The sequence below is a fragment of the Tachypleus tridentatus genome, chromosome 9 (genome assembly GCF_004210375.1).
Source record: "Tachypleus tridentatus isolate NWPU-2018 chromosome 9, ASM421037v1, whole genome shotgun sequence".
NCBI lineage: Eukaryota > Metazoa > Arthropoda > Merostomata > Xiphosura > Limulidae > Tachypleus > Tachypleus tridentatus.
In genome coordinates this window covers 31,622,232-31,648,035 of record NC_134833.1, presented here as the reverse complement: position 1 = coordinate 31,648,035, position 25,804 = coordinate 31,622,232, and the positions used below count along the sequence as shown (strand labels likewise).

The 25,804-nt window shown below is 30.5% G+C and overlaps 2 protein-coding genes across 5 annotated transcripts in view; both read left to right on the top strand.

Annotated features, from left to right (window-relative positions):
- The window catches only part of l(2)41Ab (lethal (2) 41Ab), a 47,316-nt gene extending 28,763 nt beyond the window's left edge, over positions 1-18,553 (top strand). For all 4 annotated transcript variants that reach the window (XM_076453571.1, XM_076453570.1, XM_076453572.1 and 1 more), the window contains 7 exons: positions 1,334-1,547; positions 1,975-2,144; positions 5,310-5,401; positions 11,719-11,839; positions 13,619-13,807; positions 14,765-14,923; positions 17,375-18,553. In XM_076453571.1, coding sequence (XP_076309686.1) covers positions 1,334-1,547; positions 1,975-2,144; positions 5,310-5,401; positions 11,719-11,839; positions 13,619-13,807; positions 14,765-14,923; positions 17,375-17,608 — 1,179 coding nt within the window. In that variant the 3' untranslated portion in view covers positions 17,609-18,553. The remainder of the gene's footprint in view (positions 1-1,333; positions 1,548-1,974; positions 2,145-5,309; positions 5,402-11,718; positions 11,840-13,618; positions 13,808-14,764; positions 14,924-17,374) is intronic.
- A 662-nt stretch (positions 18,554-19,215) lies between these two features.
- The window catches only part of LOC143227335 (uncharacterized), a 39,441-nt gene continuing 32,852 nt past the window's right edge, over positions 19,216-25,804 (top strand). Inside the window, exons 1-2 of the mRNA XM_076458791.1 lie at positions 19,216-19,256; positions 24,794-24,816. Coding sequence (XP_076314906.1) covers positions 19,216-19,256; positions 24,794-24,816 — 64 coding nt within the window. The remainder of the gene's footprint in view (positions 19,257-24,793; positions 24,817-25,804) is intronic.

The following is a 25,804-nucleotide window of genomic DNA, read 5'->3' as shown; positions in this document are numbered from 1 at the left end:
TGAAGCCAAAACAATAAACAAACAAGCACTTGTTTCTTTCCACATTGCTTCTATTTCCATTTAAAATTTGTATATTAAGGATCTACAAGGTTTCCATTCTTCACATTGATTCCATTTTAATCAGAAAGATAAATATAATTTTAGTATTGAAAAGACGTCAGTAATGATACAGTCATCAGTAACCTTGAGTTTTAGAATAGTGTATAAAATAATGCTTAAAGAAATGGACTACAGTATGTTTTTAATATGAAGAAAAATCTTACAAATAAATATAACACAGACTTTCAAATTCAAATGCAGGTTTCTTTAAAATCTTACTGTATATATGCCACATTAAGGTTGGTAAAACCTAATACCATATAAATGTTCTTTTAATCTTGTTTTATGCTTTAACTAAAATATTAAAACATTCTACAAAATAAAACAATATTTTTTTTAAATGTTTCAGAAATATTAGTATGATAAGTTCTATATCACAAGGTTTATTGCATAACAATTTTGTTTCAACTGCTGTGGGGTAATTTTCATGGAAGATTATGAGTAATAGATCCCTTCATTGTGCATATAGTATGCTACTGGCAACTCAAATATTTCTTGACCAACGTGAAATTGTTGGTTGATATTGTAATTATTAAACTGAGTTAGTATATGTTTTTGTAAAAGTTCTAAGAAGTAACGTAAAAGAATATTTTATAAAATTAATGAAATTCACATTTAAGAATGTGAATAACCTGGAGGAAAGTAATTTTCATAATTTTCACATTTTATTTGTGATGCTAGTAGCATCAACTTTATGATTACTACTCGGTTCTTATCAACTGGTGCAGCCCAGTGGCACAGTAGTACATCTGCAGAATTGCAGTGCTAGAAACCAGGTTTCAGTATCTTTGGTGAGAAAAGCACAAGGTAGCTCATTTTGTAGCTTTGTGTTTACTTACAAACAAACAAAATTTTATCAACTTGCAACATTTACAAACATAAAATAATCTTCACAAATGCTATATTGTTTAACTCAGCTTCCTCTGTTTGTGTAACATGAATAGAATTATAAAGTAAAATGAAAATATTACACTCAAGAAAAACTGATAGATATTATTTAAATACATGATTGATAAAGAGTGGCACCTAAGTAAATCATATGGACTGTATGAGAAAACACTAGCCTTAGTATTTGAATACTTGTTTATTCTGTAGTCTTATATCTAGATTGTTAGGGAAAGTTTGTTTTTTTTATTTAATTTTTTTTTTAACTGATATCTTGAAGAGTAGTCAAAAGAGGTTGTTGTTTTAAATACATTTAAACATTGATTATTTAAGTTTATCATTTCATTAGGGAGAAGAACTGGGACCTATTGAAATAAAAGCTAAAAATCTTCTTCATGAGATTCAGTCAAAAGAACACGAATGTCATAAACTGGAACAACAGTGGCTACAGCAACAGAAAGAACTTGTAACCATTAAAAAAGAAGTTGTAGATCAGATGAAACAGATTGACAAATATCATAAACAGTTGATCGTTTTGAATCAAAGGAAAATAAATACTGAAAGTAGGTTGGTTAACTGTTTTTAAAATTATAAAAATAGTTCTTGTAGCATTGTTACTAAAGAAAAGGTAGTTCTTGATGTATAACTAGCATGTAATTTAAAGATTAGAGTAGACGTTTTAGTCGTTTTTTTTATAAACAATACACATATCTTACCACAATCATTTTACAGTTTTAATAGGGAAAAATGTTAAGGAAATTGGACAAAAGTCAGTTTTTGATATGGATACTTTCTATGTTTAAACTGTGTTACAGGGATATCAGAAAAGTGTATCAGGTACCAATGAAAATAATATAACATAACATTTATTGTGTTACAGGAGACTTATTCTGTAACATATGTAATGAAATATTGATAACTCATGTGTAAGTCACAGAAAAGTAGGTTAATATGTACACAGTAAACTTCCATATGCTCTCTTTGCTATAGATGAAATTGTTCAACAACAGAATGAATTACAGAGTTCTCAGAAGAAACTTCACAATCTACAGAATGATATTGTCAGACTAAATTCCATTCTACATGAAAAAAAAGATCAGACTGAAAGCTTGGAACAAAAAGTATTACTTCAAGAAGATGAACTAGCTGGTTATTTAAAGGTCAGAGAAGAAGTTATGTTTGTGAATAGTATAAAGAACATACTGGAGTATTTTAACAATTTAACTTAAAGAAAAGAATTTAAGGAATAGTTTGTAAATGTAGATTATTTTACAAACTATTTATATGAATAACATTATCAGTGATTCATGTTTAGTTTTGTTTCATGCATGGTGTTGTTATATAACAACAGTTTAATTTGTGTAAGTGTAAATATGCATGGTTTTTAAGTCTATGTGACTCAGATTTACAAAGTTATTCTGGTATTTTTTATGTCAAAATACAGCCAGTGATGAAGCATTGCTGCTTTTAGTGGGAACTAGTACTCTGTTATCAAAACAAATGCGTTCATCTTGTGAGAAGTGTTCTATTTTATATTGTATTTATGTACATGAATATGGCTGTAAGTAAGTCAGTTAAAAGCAATAAATCTGTTGCCTTTAAAATAGATATTTTCCCCTTTTCTTGAAAACAGATAAAATAAAATAGAGCAACGTTTACTAGTGATATTTTAACACAAGGTTTAGAGTGATTGTCGTGGTTAGTATCCCATTAAATAATCTTATAAAATCTAATTAGCAGTTAGTATTAAATGATTATATGTGCTACTAACCATGATGGGTATTTAAATCTGATTGCTACAACCTTACATTAAGTACTTATGAGGTATAACATGTTGTAAAACCATTATTAGCTCAAATTAAAAATTTTGCTTGATTTCAATGATCAGACATGAGAATTTACCAACCAGCTGCAAAATTACTTTTGAAGCCTAAGGTATCCAAATACTTCAAAAATGCACAAGCTTCTTAAAGTGCAATAACAGATTAGGATATAAATTGGCTTTTACTCTTTTACCATTGGTCTTAATGGCATGTTGTTTTTACTAAAATGTTTAGAATTACATAAAATACATATTTTTCTTTTATTGCACGTTATTTTTATGTGTAAAATCACTCAGCTGAAAGTTAAATTGGTCAGAGATATTATCAAATGAGGGTGGATGGAGATGGTGTACAAAAATATCTGTACTTGTTTTGTTACAGATGAAAACGTATTACAAACATATTAAATGTCATAAGTTCTGAAATTATTTTCATTCTTTTAAGTTATGTTATACATGAGAGAACAAATTGTTGGGCCAGGATAATTTGAAGCTCACAAGAAATCATCTCTGTAATTTTGACTTTTTTTAAATGAAAATCACTAAAATATTCATCATGTCTGCTGTCTAAGATACTTAGTTTGTAAATGATTTGTTCACTATTTCCTATAATGGAAACTGATTTTGTGTATGTATTGCCCCAGTACTTCATGTAATGACCAATATTTATTTAAAAGATCTAATCATTGTAATCATAGGGCTTTATATGTAGTGTTTGTCTAAATATTTCATAAAATACGAAGTTTAGTTTATGTTAACTTGTCTGTTGTTTTCACTGTTTGAATGCAACTTAAAGTGACAAAAGTGTTTACTGATAATTATACTGAATATTGAATTGCTGCTCAGAATAGCCTAGAATACACAAGAGAACATGTAGACCGATATAGATGTATCTTGGCAGACCCCATCCCTTATTGGTTGGATCTCAAAACAAGTCAAAAGTTTTGTTTGCTATTTTATTCCCTGAATGCTAAATTTATTAGTCTATTATGAGATTTTTTTATCAAATTAATAGCACTAATTGAACTATTTTGTCATCTATAATTTGTTTTGCCTGGTTAATATCTGTATTAATGCTTATATTAGTTGAGTCTAATTTTTGTTTTCAGATTTTATTTTTTAATCCCTTTTGATTACATTTTCAAATAATATAGATTGCAACTGTTTACACATCACTTAAAAACATACTGTAGCACAGATTTGTTTAGGGAAGTTATAATTATGTTTGTACATACTTGAATAAAATTTTTATCAATTTCCTTTTAAATTAATAACTAAATTTTCTTTTTTTTGACTAGTGGAAAATATACTAATGTCCCATATAGTGTAATCCTAAACAAAATATTAAGAGTATAAACTTGAGCATAATTTAAGTTAAACTGTTTCTTAGAGCTTGTTTTAGTGCAGTAGCTCTTTATGCTTTATTTTCACTATCATTAATTAGGAAAATTATTTAAATTAAAATTTATATTTTTAAAATTTTGTAGCAAGTATAACAGCAACTTTTTATAACTTTATTCATCTGTTTTGTAAGCCTATGCAAGTTAACCTATTTTGACTGCATATATTATGTTATGTAAGCTTATATAGAATAAGCAACAGCATTGCTGTGGACTTTGCCTTAATAAACATTCATTGTAATAATTCAAAGTATCAAAATGCATGAGTTTTAACATGCATCAGATATATCTACTAGAGATAACACTTCCATTATAGTTCATAAACCCTGATTGTAAATGGCCATAGTAATGTTTATGAAATAGAATTGGTTGATAGTCCAAACGAATATTCTTTAAACTAAACTGGCAAGTCATTTTCCATGCCCCTCAATGTGGATTCCTGTATGTAGTGAGGGTGACTCTCAAGGAGGGTGCTGCTTGTACAGTTTACTTTTATATGTTTATCATGCATGATGACCTATGGAGGAATAAAGTTTTTAGGACTTCTTTGTGACAATGAGTTGAATTTATTCCACATATAAAGCAGCTTAGAGTCAAGTGCACAAGGACATTTGACACCCTCTATTCCACCTTTTTGAAAGCAAATAAGTGTCCTCTGCTCAAGATCAGTTGTGCCATTATTTGGAATATGAATCTCTGGTTTACTTCTAACCCAGGAACTTCCATTGAAAATATTGTACCCTGTTCATCATAATGGCTTCAGCTCTACATGAGGACTTTTCAGTTTTTGAAGTGAAGAGATTGTACATAATTCTGTAAATTCCATTTTACCTCAGATAACTGTAAACGTTTTTAGATTATGCTTTAAAGCTCTGACAGTTTAATTCATCAGTGGCAAGTTGTGATTTAATATAAATGGCCAGAATTTGTATTCAAAATTCACAATGTGTAGTCCATAATTTTCTTTAAAGTTGTGGAACTATAAATAATATAAATCAGTGAACCTTTAAATGCTATGAAGATTATTTGAACATCATATGTGTAGCCTTTGTATTCACTTTAACATATTAAACACAGGTTTACACATTTTTTATGTTTTAAAGGATGCAGAACTGGAATGTGTACAGCTGGAAGAAAAACTAGAGAGAATGAAGCGAGAACATGATAATTTAAAAATCTTGTTGAACGATACTGAGTAAGCATTATCCTTAATTTTGAACTTTTTAAATTTTTAATATCTAATCCATACTTTCTGTTTATAAGAAGTTTAGGGTGTGCTTTTGAAAAAGATTGTGTACTTGTTGTTGCTAATCATTCACCATGTTATTATTACTGGAAAACTGAATTAAAAGCAGGTAGACTTACCTCTGAAATATTAAAAGCATTTTTTTGTTGAATTGCTTTTAACAGTCATCTTACTTAAAATTCCTAATGTTTTTGATGTAATACAAAGCATTCATGAACACACCCACAAATCTCCACTTCGCCATCTTCCATATGACATATTCTACATGCATCAGGAGAATGTACATGAGCCATGCTTTCCTTGGTAAGCCAGATTTTCTTGTTCATCTTCAGTCCGTTACCTTTGCCCACTATGACTTCTAGAGTAAATCTCAAATACTGCTCCTAATATTTCTACTAGTATTAGAAAGTTTGCTACTTCTTTGGAGGTCTTACTTACATAGTCTGACTCTGGTATCATATATTTTCAGTACTAGCTCTTTTTTGACGATCAAATTTAGGCTGTTATGTATACTTTTGATTTTGTGATTTGGTGTCTCTGGTGGGTTTCCTTCACTTGGGGGACTTTATTGTGAAACATCCACCTTTTTATTATGATTATAAAAAAATAATTATTTTTGTTAAGGCCTCTTCACCATTATTGTCTGAAGACTAGGATTTGCCATCTAAACCTAATTCTGAACATGCTTCTGTTGGTCTAATTTTTAATTGGGCATAGTTTTTTTTAAATCTTGACCTAATTTAATTTTTCTTGTGTATGCAAGTTGAACAATTAGTCCTTTTTCATTTATTATCAATTTCCTGCTGTACAAGCTGTCAATTTATCTCACTTTGAAACTTTCTAAATAAATTTTTAATGATTCTTTTAGTCAGGATAAAAGTTTTACCATCCAGTCTTCCTATGCTGTTCTCATGGATGTGTTTTCTGTTACCATGTGGTTGTTATGTTTGTTTGATACCTTAAACCATTATACTTTGTTGGAATGTGTGTATCTTTTGTACTACAACTTTTTAACTGAGCTTCATAGATATTCCGTGCAACATTTGCTTACTAAATTTTCACTCACATTAGTCTCTTGTTCAAAAGATTGTTTGTTTGTTTTTGAATTTCGTGCAAAGCTACACAAGGGCTATCTGCACCAGCTGCCCCTAATTTAGCAGCATAAGACTAGATGGAAGGTAGTTAGTCATCATCACCCACTGCCAACTCTTGGGCTACTCTTTTACCAACGAATAGTGGGATTGATTGTCACATTATAATGCCCTCATAGCTGAAAGGGCAAGCATGTTTGGTGCGACTGAGATTCGAATCTGTGACCCTCAGATGATGAGTCAAACACCTTAACCGACCTGGCTATGCCAGGCCATTTGTTCAAAAGGAAGATTCCACCATGCCACTAATAGTTGTTCTTATTGAAATACTAGCAAGTAACATTTGTTTTCCAGCCTTGCATCCCTCATCCACTTAGAAGTAGATGTCAGCTACTTGTAGTTTTTTTTTTTTTATCCTACCTGAGTGATCAAGTGTGGACATAAACAAATAAAGTATTCTTGATCTACTTGGTGATAGATCCTTCAATTTGGTTTTAATGTATTTTTCTTCTTCTTATCAAGCTGCTTACACGTTGTGGACCACGAAGTATCAGATATCTTTGAAGAAGGGAAAGTTAAAATTGTTTATCACATATCTCCTGGGTTTCACTTGTAACATATTTACTATTAGATATTTATTTTAACATTGATGTTTTTATCAGTTGAATATATATTTAAAAATACATGTAACTTATACTTTTAAATGTGTATTGCAAAATTCCCACATATTCACTAAAGTTGTAGAAGATTCTTGAATGTAACAATCAACAATATGTCTCAGAAAAGCACTAGTGTATGACCAGTATTGTTGGGCCAGCTGAAATTTCTAAAAGTTTGCCTAACACTTATAAAATGTAACCAGTCTGAGATGCCATGAGATAGTATATATTTTTGGTTTACTACATTTGGTGTACTGTAAACCCTGGAAGCTATAACAGTGATTAATGCTTATTAATCAGGAAACTACAGATATTTGACCAGGAACATTTATAGATTTTGATTATTACAGCAGATTAACATTGGACATTAGTTCTTTTATGAAGACATTATATAATTTCAGTGGTGAAATACTCACTTGTGATCAGAAAGAGCTATGTAGCTCCACATTAAGTGAATTGTACCTATGTCAACTCAGAATTATTATTTCACTTACAATGAACCCTTGATAAGGTGTCAAAGAAATTCCAGATCAGATAGAAGACTCAATATTGTTTGAAAGTTTGTAAAACTTTTGTATATAAATCATTATTTGTAATAACCAGTATTATAAATTGTATTATTATTTGCATATCAAAATATATTTTTTATTAATAAAGAAACCTATGTGTATCAATCTTGTTGGCAAATATCATAAATTTGATACACATCAACAGTTAATTAACTTCCCAATTGACATTAAAATTTGACTTAGTTTTAGGCTATTTTAAATTGCAATGAGTAAAATAATAAATTGGAGGCTTATCCAAGATAAGTTGTAATACATAACATAATACACTCTTGTCTTTTTATTATTGCAAAAAATCAGAAGGTTTGAGATTTATCTTGATTTATCCTTTCCTTGTGATAATCACTTTCAAACAGAAAATAATATATTGTTATTGTCTTCTTTGGTTGATGATGGTGGATATAAAGAGTGACTTTTTCATGCCTCAATTTTTATTTTGCCACCGGGTGAAATTTCATCATTTCACTGCCATTCTATTGAGCTCAATTTAATTTCTGTTGAGCATTCAGTTTTACTTGTCTACTCCATTCATTAAACATCAACATTTCCATGAAAAACTGGCTTATTTTGTCCATTAAGTAAGTTATGCATGTTAATTTTACCATTAAACTGGCTACATCTCTTGGAAAAAATCGTCTATAACTCTAATTCTTGTTTAGCATCAACAGAGTGTTTAGCAAATCTGGGTTTTAGATAACCATGGTTCAAAAAAGACTTTGATGTTTCAAGTATCAGAGTCTTGTTCACCTACCATCAAAGACCATTCCTTCTGCTTTAAATATGATAGCTTCACTTTGTGTTATAATTTTCTTTGGGTATACTCACAGGTGCCAACTCCAATAGAATATACTTTTCATTTGTGTCTGAATTCAGGTCTGTTGTTATGTCTATATATTCCATCATTATTGAGTTTCTCCGATTTTTTATTGAACTAAGAGCTTGCATCGGTCTAATATCTTTTTCTTCTTTGTTCTCTAAATTTAATATGAATTTTACAGATGCCTCCCTCTTGGCTGAGGCACTATATTGGATAATCAGCATCATTTTGAGTTGGACTCCTCTAGATGCAACAGCTTACAATAGTGTTAGAACTTTGAGCTGTTTGTTGTACTTATTTCAAATTCTTCTCCTTCTCTGCCATCTCTGTATGTTTGTTCACTTAGACTACTGTACAGTGGTACAAGATACTTGATGCAATTTTTCTGCTTATTTGGCTTCATTCTTAATATGTACTTCTTAAAGTTGTCATTTTTCTGGTGTAATAAAAATAATTTTCATAGGCTGTCTTTCTTTGGTTTATCAGCTTCTTACCTAACCTTAGGTTTTTCAGTAGCTTTGAGTGACTGGGTTATCTGATAAATTATGTCTTTACAACACTGGACAACCATCTTTTTCCTTTCTCCTGATACTCTATTTCAGATCGAAATTTTTTGGCTGAACTGTAACTCAATCTTGGGAGAATCTTCCATCTTTTGTTTACCTTCCTTTCCACCTTCTTCCTCTGTTGCTCACCAAGATCAGTTCTTTGCATTGCTTTGCCTAACTCAGCTTTGATTTCCTCTTTTACCTCAACTTTCTTTTTAAAAGGGGACTGGTTCCATTACGACATTGGAAACACCTTCTTTGGGAATCTCAAACATTATGTTTTGCACCGATGTATGACATTAACTTCATGGTTTGCAGTTGTTAAATCCTTTGTATGAAAACACAAGACAAATTCGTGACTAGAGTGGCATGATTGATAGTCATTGTTTATCAACATATTTTCCCTGAAGGAATATAAATAATGTTGGGCTGCATTTCAATGTTTGTACATGTTTTTGTTCATCTTCAGCTCCTCCACAAATTGCTTCTGTTTTCATGTTTTTGTTTCATGATCATGCAATATCAACTTATTCCATATTTGGTTAAGAGTTGCCTCATATTTCACTTTCAGATGCTATGGAATCTATCAATCTGTTTTGTATTTATTATTCAAAGACATTTTTAACCCTTTTGATAATCTACCACAAGTTTCTAGACTGTTCTGAATGGGCTTGGGTTTAGTAGTCTTACATTTCTTGGATTCTTCAACTTTTGAACTCTTGGTGACTTTATTATCTATCATTAGATAGAAGATATTCTGATATCTTTGTCAGTGATGCTGCATATACTTTGTTTTTCCAAAAACCTTTATACTTGTACCTAATACACATCTTTGTGTCAAAGTAAGAGAAGGTGATTGTTGTTTCTCTGTTGTTGTATTGTCTATCTAATCTGGTCTTGATTCTTGTTCTAAAGAATATTTTTGTCTTTTCAGAAGTATTCATTATTATCGTATATATTATCTTTCAGAAAAGTTTGGAAAATGTTATGTATTCTGTATGAGAATTATGCTCTTTATATCATATTGTGGCTATTATGTACAATTTTTACAATTTTTCTGTCTTGTTTACCCCAATATCCTGAATGCATTAAAAATGAACTTTGGATTATATTTTACCAAATTTACCACTTTGTGAGATCTTTGCCATTCTGATCATAGTTCCCTTCAAAGGATATCTTGAATGGATGAATCTGAATATGTTCCTTAAATTGTATTTACATCATATTTGTGTCTTTTTCAGCTTTGGGATTCTACTTGCCTCTAGTTGTGATTATTGAAACTAGATTGAATCTCTAGTAAGCAAATCTTTTTCTATAACATGCTTAAACACTAATTAAACCCACATTTATATTATTAATGGCAACCTAGATACTTCTAAATTCATAATTAGAAAGGTGTCTGAATTTGATCAATTATTTGATTATAAAACAATTGCAATAAGATCATGATCTCCTTATAATCTGATACTATGTGTTTAGATTTGTACAGTCAAGACTTGTGCATGTCATGTATGTATATATGTGTTGTAAATGGACAAGATACCACTCTCTAACTAGTGACCCAGCATGGCCAGGTGGTTAAGGTGCTCCATTTGTAATACAAGAGTCATGGGTTCAAATACCCATTACATCAAACATGCTTACCCTTTCAGCTGTGGGGGCATTATAATGTGATGCTCCATCCATGAAAGGTGGGAGAGTGGGGATAAGGTGATGTAAAGTTTGCATCATGTCAAGGGAATTCAGAATCTAAAATGATGTGACTATTGGCAGCATGAAAGTTATTCAACTATACAAGGCTTTTAGTATTTCAGATGTGTCTGTTTGAAATTCATTTTAATTCTAAAAATGTAAAATTTAATTGTTTTTATAGATACAGTAATCATATTTTGTATGTTTCCACTAAAACTTGGCAAACTAAGTTATGATGAACCTGTTTTAATAAATTTGTAATACTTTTTATGTACTGTGGTATTTATTTAAACATTTTAATACATACAGTGTATTATTTTTGCAAATATGTGATAAAAATGAATTAAGAGTGATTAATTGTGATTAACAGATATCTTTCTACAGATTAAAGGTGCTTTTTGTAAATCAAAACAGAATCTTCATGTTGGTCATACATATATGTATGCATGTGAAATGTTTTAAATCAGTGGTTCTCAGCCTTTTGTTGACTGAAAGTCTGTTCATGACACTTTGACACATGACCCAAATTTGAATTGCATTCCATAGGTTGAGATACGTTGTTTTAAATTATATTATTTTTGGCATTCACATTTTAAAGATATATGATATTATTAATTGTTTTTAGTGTTTAACAATTAGCATATTTATGATCTGAAATAAATAAAAAACTTTAAATCTTTGCATGTACTAAATGTTGCACATAAACACAAGTCTTTGTCTACTGTTAGTATCCATTGTTGCTTGATATAAGAATTAAAATAATTTGATAATAGCTAATAGTAGAGATAATATTTATGTGGCTTGAAGAAGAGTCTGAAATATTTGTATTTTTCACTCTTATCTGTTTTGTGATGCACCAGAAAGTGTTGAACTTAACAACCATTGCCTTTCAGACAAGAAGTCATGTTGTGGGAGAAGAAGTTGGAAATGTCTAAAGAAACAAAGCAATCACTTTCATCAGATGTGCACTTAAGAGAGATTCAAGAAAAGAAGAATGAAATTCGCCAACTTCAAGTGAGGATTGTTGTTGTTGTTTTTTAACATAAAGATATATGAAGGACTATTTGCACACTGTCCACTGCAGGTAATCAAACCCCATATCTTTGTATTGTAAGTTTAAAAACTGATCACTGTCCAACTGAGAGACTTTAAACGAGAGAGAGAGATTAACCTTTTTGGCAGTGAGCAGAGGATAACATCTTTAATCATAGAATAACCTACAAAGAATTATTAATTTAGGGGTAAAAAGCACATTTAAAGAGAGCATAGTTATTGGTAAATTGGTATATGTATTAATTTTCACTAAGTTATTAACTAAATCATTTTGTTGCTAGGATTGAGTAACTTTCTGAATAATCTACCAAAGCAAAAAAGTTCCTGCTTATAATCAAATACCTTGTAACTTGACCTAGAGGAATAGGAACTTACAAACATAAGCCATAGTTAATTAGGGCAAAACTCATTAAAGCCAAGTTACAGTGCAGCAAAAACACAAGGAATGGATGTTAGTAATTTCTATTAATTTTTTCTATATTATACTAAATAAGAATATATGAAGAACTATGCAGAGAAAAAAAGCATAAATTTTAAATTAGCTAGCAGATTTAGTGATTGATGATCATGAAATTGAAGCTGTCAGTATAAGTATATAGGCCTACAAGTACATTCTAGGTATTTATGTGGAGTTCCACGTGCAGTTTCAAGGCCCCAAAATTGGGTAGGTAAATTTTTATAAACAAGAATCAGGAAATATATAGTATAAGCTTAATGTTAATGTTTATTTTTTTTATATCTAGGATATTATTTAAGTAATATTCTAGTATTAATATTCATTATCTTGTAAAGTACAAAACTACCCAATGGGCTATCTGTGCTATGCCCACAAAGGATATCTAATTCTGAGTTTTAGTTTTAAAATTGATCAGATGCACTGTTGAGCCATTTTGGTGGACTGTTCGTTTTGTTACAAGCTGCCTTTATGTAACGTATGTTTTTAATTAAATTATGTCACTAGATCTCATCACACACGGAAAAGTACTTATTGGATTACTAAATTTGAGACTCTTTATAAAAGTGTTAACTACTACTACTACTAATTTTACTTTGTTTTGGATATTTTAGTAGATTCATCTTAATTTGTGTTAAAATAACTTTATTAAGTAAAATTTATGAAATTAAAAGTTGCTAATTTAAATGTGACTTACAGAAGTACAAGGGAAAAAAATCCTTAACCTGTACTTCCTAAACCTAATAAATATTTTTCTTCATAATTTTGTAGAAAATACAGCTAAAACCAGAATTGATCTATAGTGTATGGAAATACAAAGTGTGTTCATTTTATAATAATATTATAGAATTATTCTTTAGAATAGAGAATCAAAATACAGAATTGGAGAAGATAGCATTGTTGACACAAAAAATTTTTTTGCTATTTTTATATAAGAATTTTGTTGTATAATGTACTTGCATGTCTTGAAGTGGCAAGTAAAAGAAATAGTTGAATAATGGTTGAATGAGAAATGTCTTATGACTTCAGAACGTTTAACATTGATCATAATGAAATGAGGTAATATTTTAACTGCATACATTGTAAATATAAGAATTTATCAGGCTTAAGTCAGTTTGATCAAACTATGATCTCTGTCCCATTTCTGAACTACTAGGGGAATAAATATTCAATTATACAAAGTAGTATTTAAGATTTACATATTACTTTTCAAATTCCTATTACACAATCAAATAATGGAATTTTTTTTCAAAATTTAATAAAATATTTCTTCCTTTTTTGACCAGATGCATCATGAGCAGTTAAAAAGAGAACAAGACAAGCTATTGGCTGCTTTGGACAGGTCTGTTTCAAAATGGGATATTATTGCCACTAAAATAGACATCCAGGTGAAATGTGGCAGGAAGAAGGAATCAAAAATAGTTATACAAAGAAAACTAGAAGATGTGTTACAGAACATCAAAACAACTAAAAAGGTGGATCATGTTTATTACATATGCTGTACATTTCATAAAAAAACCTTTTTTTAACCCATTCACTGCAGCTGGTACATATATTTCCTCATGCATTGGGAAATGCATGTCCCACCCACAGTGAAAAGGTTAGTAGTTGTTTTTCAGTCCCTTTTGTGCATAATTCATAATGTATTTGAGACATCAAACTATTATTAATTATACAGCCCTTTATCATTATATGTTTGACTCATCTATAATATTTTTTATACTTAAGTTTTTTGTAATGTTCACCATACAGACCTTATTCTAAGGATAACAAAAAGATTCAAATTACAATATAAATAACTCTTTCAGTTCTGATATGTGCATCTCTTTTTAAATTGAAAAACAAAGGTTTTTCATGGTATCTAAAGCAATAAAACACATTAATAAGAAGTTGACTCAACTGTAAGCCTATTCACTTAAGTGATAGAGTTTTTTGTAAAAGGTCAAAGTACCATTTTGTGTTTCAAGCTTTTTCACCTTATTTTAATCCATCTGAAGCTTACTGAAATAATCTTAAACTAATTAGCCTGATGAAATTAATATTTTAAGGTCATGTACTATATTATTCTCCATTCGACCATTTCCATCTTGGCAGCATTGTCATAACTACTAATCCAGCTAGGTCAAATTCAAGAATTGGTAAAAACTGATATAAAAAAGTTCAAATTAGAACTTATTGAGAGTAATTGTTTTGTATTGCAGTAATTATATTTCCTGTTGTTAGTACACCATTCTTTAATAATTCTTCATGAACAACTGTAATTTATTCTCATGTTAAATTATTTCTAACACCTTAAACTTTAACCACACACAGTTTTGTTTTCCATAAATAAAAGTTTCTAATTTAATGTTTTGTATAGGATGATTTACATTTTCATATATTAAGTACCTACTGATAAATAATGTGGCAAACTGTATTCATACTTGATTCAGAATCAAGTTACTTTAGAGAAAGAGCATCAAGGACTTAAGGAACTTTATTCCAGTCTAAGAAGACAGTTATCCATAGAGGAAGAAACACTTCAAAAATATAGTGATGAACTTGTGAGGAGAGACCAACGTTTAACTGAATATATTGAAAAAAAATATCAGGTAAGTAGATAGAGACATTGTGATCTCCTGGTGGTATTGTGCATCTGTACATAAATTGGAATATTTAAAATTTGTTATTAACTTGTTATAGACTTAAAGATTCTGAAGTATTTTTTTCATAATGGATACATTATTACCAATTTAGAAAATAATATGAAATCAGCTGACAACAGTCACTAATGGTAGATACTCATGTGAACTACTTATACCTAATTTAATCCATTCTTAATGCCACTAAATTGCACATGATAGATTTATAAGATAGATATTTTAAATGTACATTACATTTCAAATCACACACAAGTTTAAACATAACCTAAGTATCTCACTTCATTTATAACGATCAAATATACAGTGTATACCAAAATAGTCATACAAATAATAAAATGCTATGAAACAAAAAGTATGAACATAAAGCTATAAACATTACAAAACTTTTAATAGTCCCAACTAATAATTTGTAGCTTTTGTCAACAAGTAGCAGGTCATTTGCATCCATAACAGCATGTCAAATGTAAAGAAAAAGCAATCATGATCAAACCCTGAAGAACTTGCAGTTGTGAACATATGGAGGTGTAATTATGAGCTTTCTCTTCTGTGTGTTTTCATTGATGATTGTGGGTTTCCATTGATCCATCCAGCTTTCGTAGCTCAGCCAATCTAAAACCACTTGTACTATCATTGATTCTTGTCAAGGAAGCTTGAGATGTCCAAAGGCTTTTTTATGACTTGGAACATACCTGGTAAAAAATGCTCACTGTGCCCAGTTTGTGACAGTTGATGAGTGGCCAGGCTGACATTATGCAATAGTCAGATACTCCTGATGTTACTTCACAATACTTTTATGTATGCACCCATTGGAAAGCCCAAGATCTTTGGCAATCTGCTTCTTACTTTCCTCATAGTCAGAATACCTAATTATGTAGCCACATGTAAAAGTTGAAATTTCACACACACCTCCTTTCTGTAGTATGTTGCGTACTTCTCCTAAGCTGTTCAACACAGATGGCTAACATTATAGCAACGATGTGCAATTATTAAGAGTATTTCAGTCTAAATTAAAAGTAAGTTTATAGCTTTCTATAACATATTCTAATTTAATAGATAATGTATAACAGTAATACAACTAACCATGTATTCCAAGTCTTGTCAAGCTAAGTGACAACATTCCTTTCCTTGCATCATGCTAGCTTTCCAAAAATAACATACATAATTTAATTTTTAATTTTTACACAAATGGTTTAAATAAAAGGGAAAATATTTTGTTTGTATTGTACAGTAGGGCAGGCAAAGATTTCAGTGTAGCTTCTCAATATATGACACATACATCATGACATTTTGTATATTTAACATTCTTAATTTAATTAATTAGTTTTTTTTAGTAAATTCACCAGATGGATACTTCTTACCAAGTATCATACAGTATAAAAACCTTGTTTTTTTCAAATAATTCAAAGTCCAAAACATCTTTTAAGATGTAAATAAAATTATGTAAGATTGATTCATTGCTTTAAGAACACAGAAGAAAGCTGGTTCATAAATCTTAACAGGTTTTGCACAAATGACATTTAAATCACTTTAACCAGAAATTTTAAAACTGAATCTATTAACTAAGAAAAAGCAGAAGGAGTTATGTTTTGTTATTATTATTTATTAACCTATGTGGAGAACTTTGTGGAAGAATGATGTTTTTTGTGTAAGCAAGTGCAGCTTCATCAGAAATTTCTGTCATAACTGCATCCATCATAATTCACAAAAGTTCTCCAGGTGGGTATTCCTTATAAATTATTCACCATTCATATTCCACTTGTTACATCCCTCAAACAATAGTTTCATGAATTTTTTGTCAGTGATTTTTCTCTAAAATTACTAAAAAAGAAAACTGTATTAGTGAATTATGTATCAGCCATTTTGTTTTCACATAATATTTAGGATAAATATGAGTTACATGCTGTTAATAGTGTTCAAAATGAAATTCAGGATAATTTAATCTAACAAAATGAGTTAGAGGGAGATAACTATACAAAAGTTGAAGACATGTTTTATGGCAAGCTTTAAAATAGAGCATTAAACACATCTTAACTGTAGTTAATATTTTACTTGTATTGCTTTAACAACTCTTGCTTAAGTGAAGTTGCATTGAAAAACTCAAACCACCTAGAAGTCAAAAAGGAAAACGTCTACAGAATAAACGTAAAGTTAATTCATTCATTTGGAGAAATTGGCATAAATGTAGATGGATATTAAAAAAATATAAATTAAGATAACTTTTCAGTTTCATTAAGTAGTTTATACAATTTTTTTATTACAATTAATCATAGCTTTGCTTTTGGCCATTAGATAAGTACAGATTCTCAAAACTGTATGTAACTTTTGATTTTCTTTTAGTATTAACAATAATATTGAAATTTTTAAGTTACTTTTATGCATAATAAAATTTATTTTTTTCAGAATATAATTAGACTGTCACTAATGCAGCAGAAAACGAAATATTTTCAATCAGCCAAAGAAGGAAAGTACCAGACCAAAATATCAGTTAGTAACATAGAGAAGGAAGAAGATAAAATCAGAGATAGATTGAAACATTACAAATCTGTTGCTGAAACCATGATAGAGATGTTTCCTTCACAAGCTGATATCTTTCAAAAAGTCATTGATATTGTAGCTTCTGCAAAATCTTTATAGTGATGGACACTTCTTTCACTTCACACATACTGCTCGTACACATGAGTTATAATGTGAATAGACACCATGCCATAATGCAATAGATTTCATTTTTGCTGATAAACCATTAAGATTATGAAATATAACAATTTTTGCAATTATTATTGAAAAATAGTGAAATGAATATTTAACAAAATATTTTACTTCTTATGTGTCGAAATAAAATTTCTGTAACAGTTTTTTTATGTTACTAATGGATCACTGTGAGACATAAACAAAAACATTTTGTGTTTCTTGTATATTAACCACTTTTTTATTTCCTTTTTATTGTAAATGTTTTTAGTGAATTGATATTCAACTCTGAAATATGTTTTTTATTACTTTGAATCTTATGTTTCCTTAAAAGGGTTATGTGAAATAGTACAGTAATTTATTTACGAAATTGCTCTTAATTTGAAACAGTACATGTTTTAGGCCAAAATTTTGGTTTTTACTGCTACACTGTTTTTCATTGCAATATGAGGAGTTGTTTTTAATTATATTACCTGCAATAAACTTTTCTACACACAAGAAACATTACTCTAACAGAAATAGTTTTTTGTTTATGTTAACCTTGCATTCCTCTGTTGTCAGTGGTATCAAGTGTAGGTGAACAGCATGAATACACAGCTTTAAAATCTATGTTATGGTGCAAACTATGAGAGTTCTTCTATAATACCGTATTTCAGAGAAATTTAAATAGAAAATAAACTCCAATAATAGTGACTGTTTATATGCCTCAAAAAAGTTTTATGGACTGAGCAGATAGCCCAATGTGGCTTTACTATAAGAAAAAACACATAAAAAAGTTTCCATCTGGACATAGATTGAAAAATTGTACATGTTAAGGCTTGTGGACTAACTGGACTTTTACACTGTTCATTTATATTATGAAAAGAATAAATTAATCAATTTTTAGTGATTTTTATATAGTCTGATTTAAGTTTAAATTTTGTTTCTAACAACATTTGCTGAAAGCTACACATTAGTTTTTTTTATTTTTCAGTACAAGCAATGTAATTTTTAAGCCCTTCTTAACCTTTTTTTGATTTATTTTACTGTTACCATTTTGAATTTAACCACACAAGCTGTAACTACATTATATTTGGACTTCACAATTGGCATATACATGGACATCTGCACGCTACTCTTCACCAACGAATAGTGGAATTGACTTTCGCATCATAATGTCTGCACGGCTGAAAGGGGAAGCATGTTTGGTGTGACAGGGATTCGAACCCGCGACCCTCGAATTAGAAGTAGATCGCCTTAACCACGTGGCCATGCCGGGTCGTAGTGTAAGGTGGCTTTATTCTGAAACTAAGAAACAAACTTTTTTCTTAATTAAGTTTCTGTGAAATTCATCAGTGTGAAACACGAGCTTTATTTATCAACCCTAAAAATAAAAATAACTTATAATGTTTTTTTTTAAATTCACGAGTCACATATTAGTAAAGTCTCCTTCTGTGACGAAAGATGATCGATATAATAATGATCACTGTGAATTAAAAATCGGTAAAGGACTACTTTTATTAAGAAAGCATGGATTTATTTTATTTTTATTAAAAAAATAAAAACAAAAATGCGATATGAGGAAATTCCATATTTTCACATTTCCTGTTAGAGGGAGGTAAGTTTACGTACTGACAACGCTTATGATTCGACGTTCGATTCCCTGTGATGAACACAGCAAATAGCCTAATGTAGCTTTGTTTTGAAACAAACCTTGTTTTCATGCCAATATTGATTATGCGCACAGTATTTTTAACCCCTCAAAGAAATAATGGCCCGTAACGTTTGTTAAGATATGCGTTGCTAAAGTAGGAATGTGCAACACTTTAGTAATTTAAAGTATTTTGTTATATTTTATGTGATACATATAAACATTTACACCATACGATAAAAACTTTGACACAATACTGATTTTAACACTCAGAGATTATAGATAAAATGTAATTTTTAGTGGGAATTTATCAAACCGAGCTACGTACATTTTGGTAGTGTACGAAAGTCGGAAAGGAATATTGCCCCTCTCCCCACACAGTGGCATAGCGGTATGTCTGTGGACTTCTAACGCTATAATCTGGGTTTCGATACCCGTGATTGGTAGTGAACATATAGCCCATTGCGTTGTTTTATACTTAACTTTAACAAAAAAGACAAGTGATATTAGAAAAACATATTTATGTCGTCTACACAGCTTACTGTCTCTTTCTCGTGAAATAGTAAAATGTACGACACAATTATCTTTCTCTCATGTTTATGTATTTTATTTTAAGAATAAATATTAAAACTTATACCATACTGGAAACATGAAGTAAAAATAATACTAGCTAACTAATCATGATTTATCGGACTTTTAATTCAAACTTATTTTAAAAGTTGTGAGGAATAATCCAAATTCGACCACCATTTTTGTCAAACTTGGAAATAAATAAGAAGCCAGCTTACTTGTTGAATAACGAATTTTTTCCTTAATTAAGCTTCGCAGATCTCGAAAGCATTATTCATTTTTTATCACATAAGTACTTTTTACAAATCGAGAAGATAAAAAAGCTCTTACTTATATCAATTATTATTTCATTTTTCACAACGAACATATTTTATTTTTATTGCGTTTGGTCTAAAGGCGTCTATAGCTACCGATTGTGAACATTTCAGTGAAAATGATGCACTAAAAGTACATATGACGTTTTGTAAAATATTTGTACGTGATAGAGGAAAATGGATATAATTTTCGGATTCAGCGTACAGGAATTACTGTAAAATTTCCAAAAAGTTCAAGGAAATAAAGCCATCACAGGCCTGTGTAATTTATGGTATTTGGATCAAATGACAATATATACAGCTAATCGTTTTTTTGTTTGTTTTTCAATTAAATACATAAACAGTTTTGTGGAACCAAATAATACATGATAACGTATGTATAAGACGTGTGAAGGCCCGGCATGGCGAGATGGGTTAAGGCGTTCGACTCGTCATCTGAGGGTCTCGGGTTCGAATCGCCGTCGCACCAAACATGCTCGCCCTTTCAGCCGTGGGAGCGTTATAATGTGACGCTCAATCCCACTATTCGTTGGTAAAAGAGTAGTCCAAGAGTTGACGGTGGGTGGTTATGACTAGCTGCTTTCCCTCTAGCCTTACACTGCTAAATTAGGGACGGCTAGCGCAGATAGCCCTCGCGTAGCTTTGCGCAAAATTCAAAAACAAACAAAACAAACATAAGCTACAGGTACTAACTTCCTTAAGAGTAATTAAGTAGGAGGTCCGATAGTAAAAGTATTAAAGGATGAACATTTGAATTCTCCCACTTTGACTGACTTTAAAAAAAAGCGAAAGAGAAAAAAACTGGACACATGTTAAACACACTAAAATACTATGTATTCGAAACAAACAATATTCAAAGTTTAAAAAGTTTTGGTACCTTTACTTGAAAGTTTAAGGATAAATTGTTCATTTAAAGCCAATATAACTATTCCAGATTATGAAAAATATTGCACTATATATATTTATAAAGCCATTATTTAATTCTCCTGGTGCAGGAGAATTCATTGGGTCCATGGTAAGTTTACATACTTGCAACACAAAAGTTCTAAGTTAAATATTTCATGATAGATAGAATGCAAACAGCCCATTGCGAAGCTTTGCAGGATGCACGTACAAAACACGTAATTAATGGTCACTCTTATTACATGATACGAGAAGACGTACCCTGGAGATACTACCTGAGGAGTCAGAAGAAAAAATACCGTCAATATGATACAGTATTTTCGACTTTACAGGAGTCTTACCCACGTGAAACTTCAAATTAATGGCCAAGTTCAATGAGTAACAGAGCCAATGGAGCTTTGTGACTCCATTGGTAACTAAAGGCAACATACACACATAAATTTTAAAGAAAAAATTAATAAGCAGATTCGGAGAAACGTATTATGTACCCACTCAGTACAAGTTTTCAAACTTTTTTTTTCTGTGTGTGTGAAATATTAGTTTTATTTGAACTTTTTTAGATATTCTTATAACCATAAACATCGTTAACGCTTTACAAAGAGTCAATTTTTGAAATGTGAACAAAGGAATGTGAAATAGTGACGTTATGAAACGATACGATAACTTGTCGTTGCGTTCAGTGCAAAAATAGTACATTTATCACTTAATTAATATGTGAATTTTAGAAACGTTTATACACATAATAATATTTTTTGTGTTGAGCAAACATAATTGTTTAAAAAACTATGGCTCAATAAATAAAATGCAAAAGGAAAAGCTTTACCTGGTATAAAAAGTTACACAACCCGTTCAATCAATACAACCTGTTCCTAGTGTTTACGAGTCAACAACAATGACAATATTTAGATACCGTCCATTGGTAACTAAGTGGAGATTGGATTTTCGAAGATCGTGTTCTTAAATTTCTTATATCGTTTTTTTTTATATGATAAGTCTAAATCAACAAAATAGTAACGGTATTTTAAAGGTATATTTTCCAGTTAGGTTCAACGAAATAATACTAATGGTTAATCATTTTAAGTTTTAGACATTATCGAGAAGAACTAATACTAGTACCAGTGCTGTTGGAACCGGCATTCGCTCTCTTGAAGTCTTTCTAGTTTCGTTGTTGCAGCCATTATGCAATCGTGAGATAAAAATTATAAATACAATTTATATTCTTTCTTCACTGCTTGACTCTAGAGTCTTTAACAGAAGACGTATGAAGTGTACGTGGTCATTGAATATTAAACCAAATCGTATTTAATGGTGTGATTTTATAAGATGTTCATCTGTTCGCCATTCCTATTTTACTTTTTTTAGGCACTAAGTTTAACTCTAGCATTAGCAATAAAAAAGTAATTTATGAATTGTGTGAAATTTTGTTTATGCCATTATACGACAGGCAGTCAAGAGACACATCCACGTATTAATTGTTATTGATACTAATAACCCAAACCATAATATTAAAAAAAAAGAAGACTAAATAAATAGATGCATGTCCACTGAGGTGGTTGGGAGTAGCACTAGCAGACTCCAATTGTAGAGCTCTTCCCAAGCAGCCTTGCTCTCCATCTGAGATGTCATGATTTAACTTTTAAAATTTTTAAATTTCCAACATCATATATGATCCTGGAGCTGGGTTAAATGGTAGTTTTAAGTGGCATCAGACTACCACAAACATGTTAAAAGCTAAAATATCTATTTCTGCACTGCTTAATAACACTTTACCCCTCCCCCTTCTGCTCCAACTGACTCCCAGTTCACTTTCTGCTCTCCAGTCAAAACAATTGTAGAAATTCTACTGCAAATCAGTATGGCACTAAACAGGTGTAAGCAGTAATTACCATCTTCAGAAACAGATTCTTAGGTTCTAGAAATGTGTCCTGAATGAGGCTATCAATGTGGGGTTTGGGACACCAAAAGCAATTGTGTCGCATAGTTATTTAGAAGCCTTCTTGCACAGGTGAAATGTGCAGTCAAGAACTGAAACCTGTCCTAATTCTCATGGGGACTTTTGTTTTCGTTTAGACATGTTTATTTATATTTGTCATTTTTAATGAGATTCGAAAATGCTAGATAGAGATATCTTAACTCCTGCTATATGGGCTTCATTATTTCATGTTTTAGCAAATATAGCATCTTTTACATTCATTTTTATTTTTCTTCTCTCAGCCAAGAATGAAAGGTCTTAAAACCATATTTGGTTTCTCTCTCTATAAGTTTGTTTGAATTTTTGTGTTGGTTTTGGCATTGCTCTTCATAATGATATTTTGAATGAAATTATTCTTTTGATTGTTTATCAGCTGCTGTAATTTTAGTTAAATAGTGTGTTTAGAACAGGAACAGTGGAGTTTTTCAAGTGTTTTGATCAGTCATTTTGTTGATAAATTAAAGTGGTGTTTGCATCATAGTTTCACTGTTGTAGGGTCTATCCTTATGTGGCAATGACTTGTTTTATAATGTCAAGTACTTATTTATTTGTAGCTTCTATTTTCAATAGAAAATATTTTTTTTTACTTCCATTGGCTTTCATTTTGGGTGCTTCTCATAGAAAACAGTATGACCAGAACAGCTCCATTAGTGAATATCTGTTATCATTGTTCCTGTGGCTCTTCAAATTCTATGAAAGTATTGTACAGTTTATGTGGACTTTCTGTGATATTTACATATATACAGTTCTTGAAGATATAGTTATAAAACTAGGTCTGGTACAGGGATGTGGATGGACAATACTAAACTGTACTAAAGAGTGCAAATCTTAATTCTTTATGGTTCTGGTGGGTAAAGGCTTTCCATCTATGTTACTTAGGTCTCAACTTCATTGATTTTTTTTTATATATAAATATCTTCTTGGCAAGTTGAAAAGCTTTTATGTTAGACAAGTGGGTCTTATTCAAATGGAATGTCTTGTAGTCCATAGAGTAAGTTACCACATTGTGGTAGAGCACTCAATGGCAGCAAGACTGATTAATTGCATCAGTCTTACCATGGTCTTCAATATGAAGATGAAAGTGTGGTCCTGTTAGCAGAGTTGTTGGTTGAATATGTCCAATGTTTAAGAAGATATATAGAGGCAAAGCAGCATTTGCCTTTAATCATATGGTCCTACTTGCAGAGCAGTTATTAGATTTACAAGTCTCCTTATTTAAATGTGGTTGATGTGGTATCTTTGAGTGTTTTTTATTGTTTTTTTACAGTACTGAACAGCTTGGGAAGCTTCTCAAATTGTGCACTTCTTTATATCAAGTGCTTCTGGTGACAAAGAAGTGTCTTGCTCAAACTAATCCTTTATTCCTTACTAATGTTGTTGCCCTGGAACACACTTTATGTATTCAAATTGATTTACTATTACTTTTTTGCCAGATGGTTAGGGCACTTGGCTTGCACTCTGAGGGCTGCGGGTTTAATTCCACATCACATCAAACATGCTCACCCTTTCAGCCATGGGGTGTTTTAATGTGGTGGTTAATTCCACTGTTTGCTGGTAAAAGAGTAGCCCAAGAGTTGGCATTGGGTGGTGATGACTAGCTACTTTCCCTCTAGTCTTACACTGCTAAATTAGGAACAGCTAGTGCAGGTAGCCCTTGTGTAGCTTTGTGCAAAATTCAAACCAACCAAACAAATAAGGTTTCAGTTACATAAATAATAAAAAATAAAATGTTTTTACTTCTTCAGGTTTGATGTAAAGAAACATGAAGGTATGAGCAATTTTAATCTGCTTTAAAATCTGTTAAGAAATATACATATGATTAGTAACTTCAAATAATCCTATATTAGTGCAGACTTACACATTATAGTGTGATTAGAAAATGATGTGGTTGAAATACATACAACATTTATTGTAATATATATTTAGTTTTATTTTTGTTTATTTTACAGGAAGGTGAATTTTGGAGCTTTCAGTTCTTGAAAACTGGTACAACTCAACATATTGTAAAGTATTACTTATGGGTTTAATTGAACTGACAGCATTTTATTTTTAATATGATCCTGGAATTTATAACATTGGCAGTATTGCTGGAAAGCTACCTGTACTGTGCAAGTGGTAAATCTTTCCATTTGGGTTAGTATGTCCTTTTTTATTTGTTCTAAATATTAAATATTTGTTAGAAACCTGTTGTTGATTGTCCTGTTGAATTTATGAAACAAATATTTGTGTAGTATCACAATATCATTAAAACTTATGAACATTCCATTTTACTTTTCTTTTTTTTTAACCTTGCAAATTATTTTTCAAATATTGTTTTTATTTCAGTATGCTGTAGATTAATCATATACAGTGAGTTATTTTGTATTTTTTTAAGTTGTAGATGTACAGATAATAATATTTATGCATTTAGGTAACATTAAACTTATTGTTATCGTAAAAAGATTCATTATCTCATTTTATTTTGTTTTCCCTGGTATTCTTTTATCTTTTATGTAGCTTATATTTTTATTAATTCTTAAAACAATGTTTATACTTTTATTTAAGAGAAGAGCTCTACAAAGTCTGAAATTTCTAATGTACCTTTAAGGTGGATATATATATATAATATTTTAGAAATAATAAAATACACTTCTTAAGATAGTATTATAAAATTTCTTGATATGACAGTCCTGGTAAATATTGGACTTTTTTATTTATATATTTTTTCCCCAGCATACCAATTTTTTTGTTTACCCTAAGTTAACAGATGTGAACAT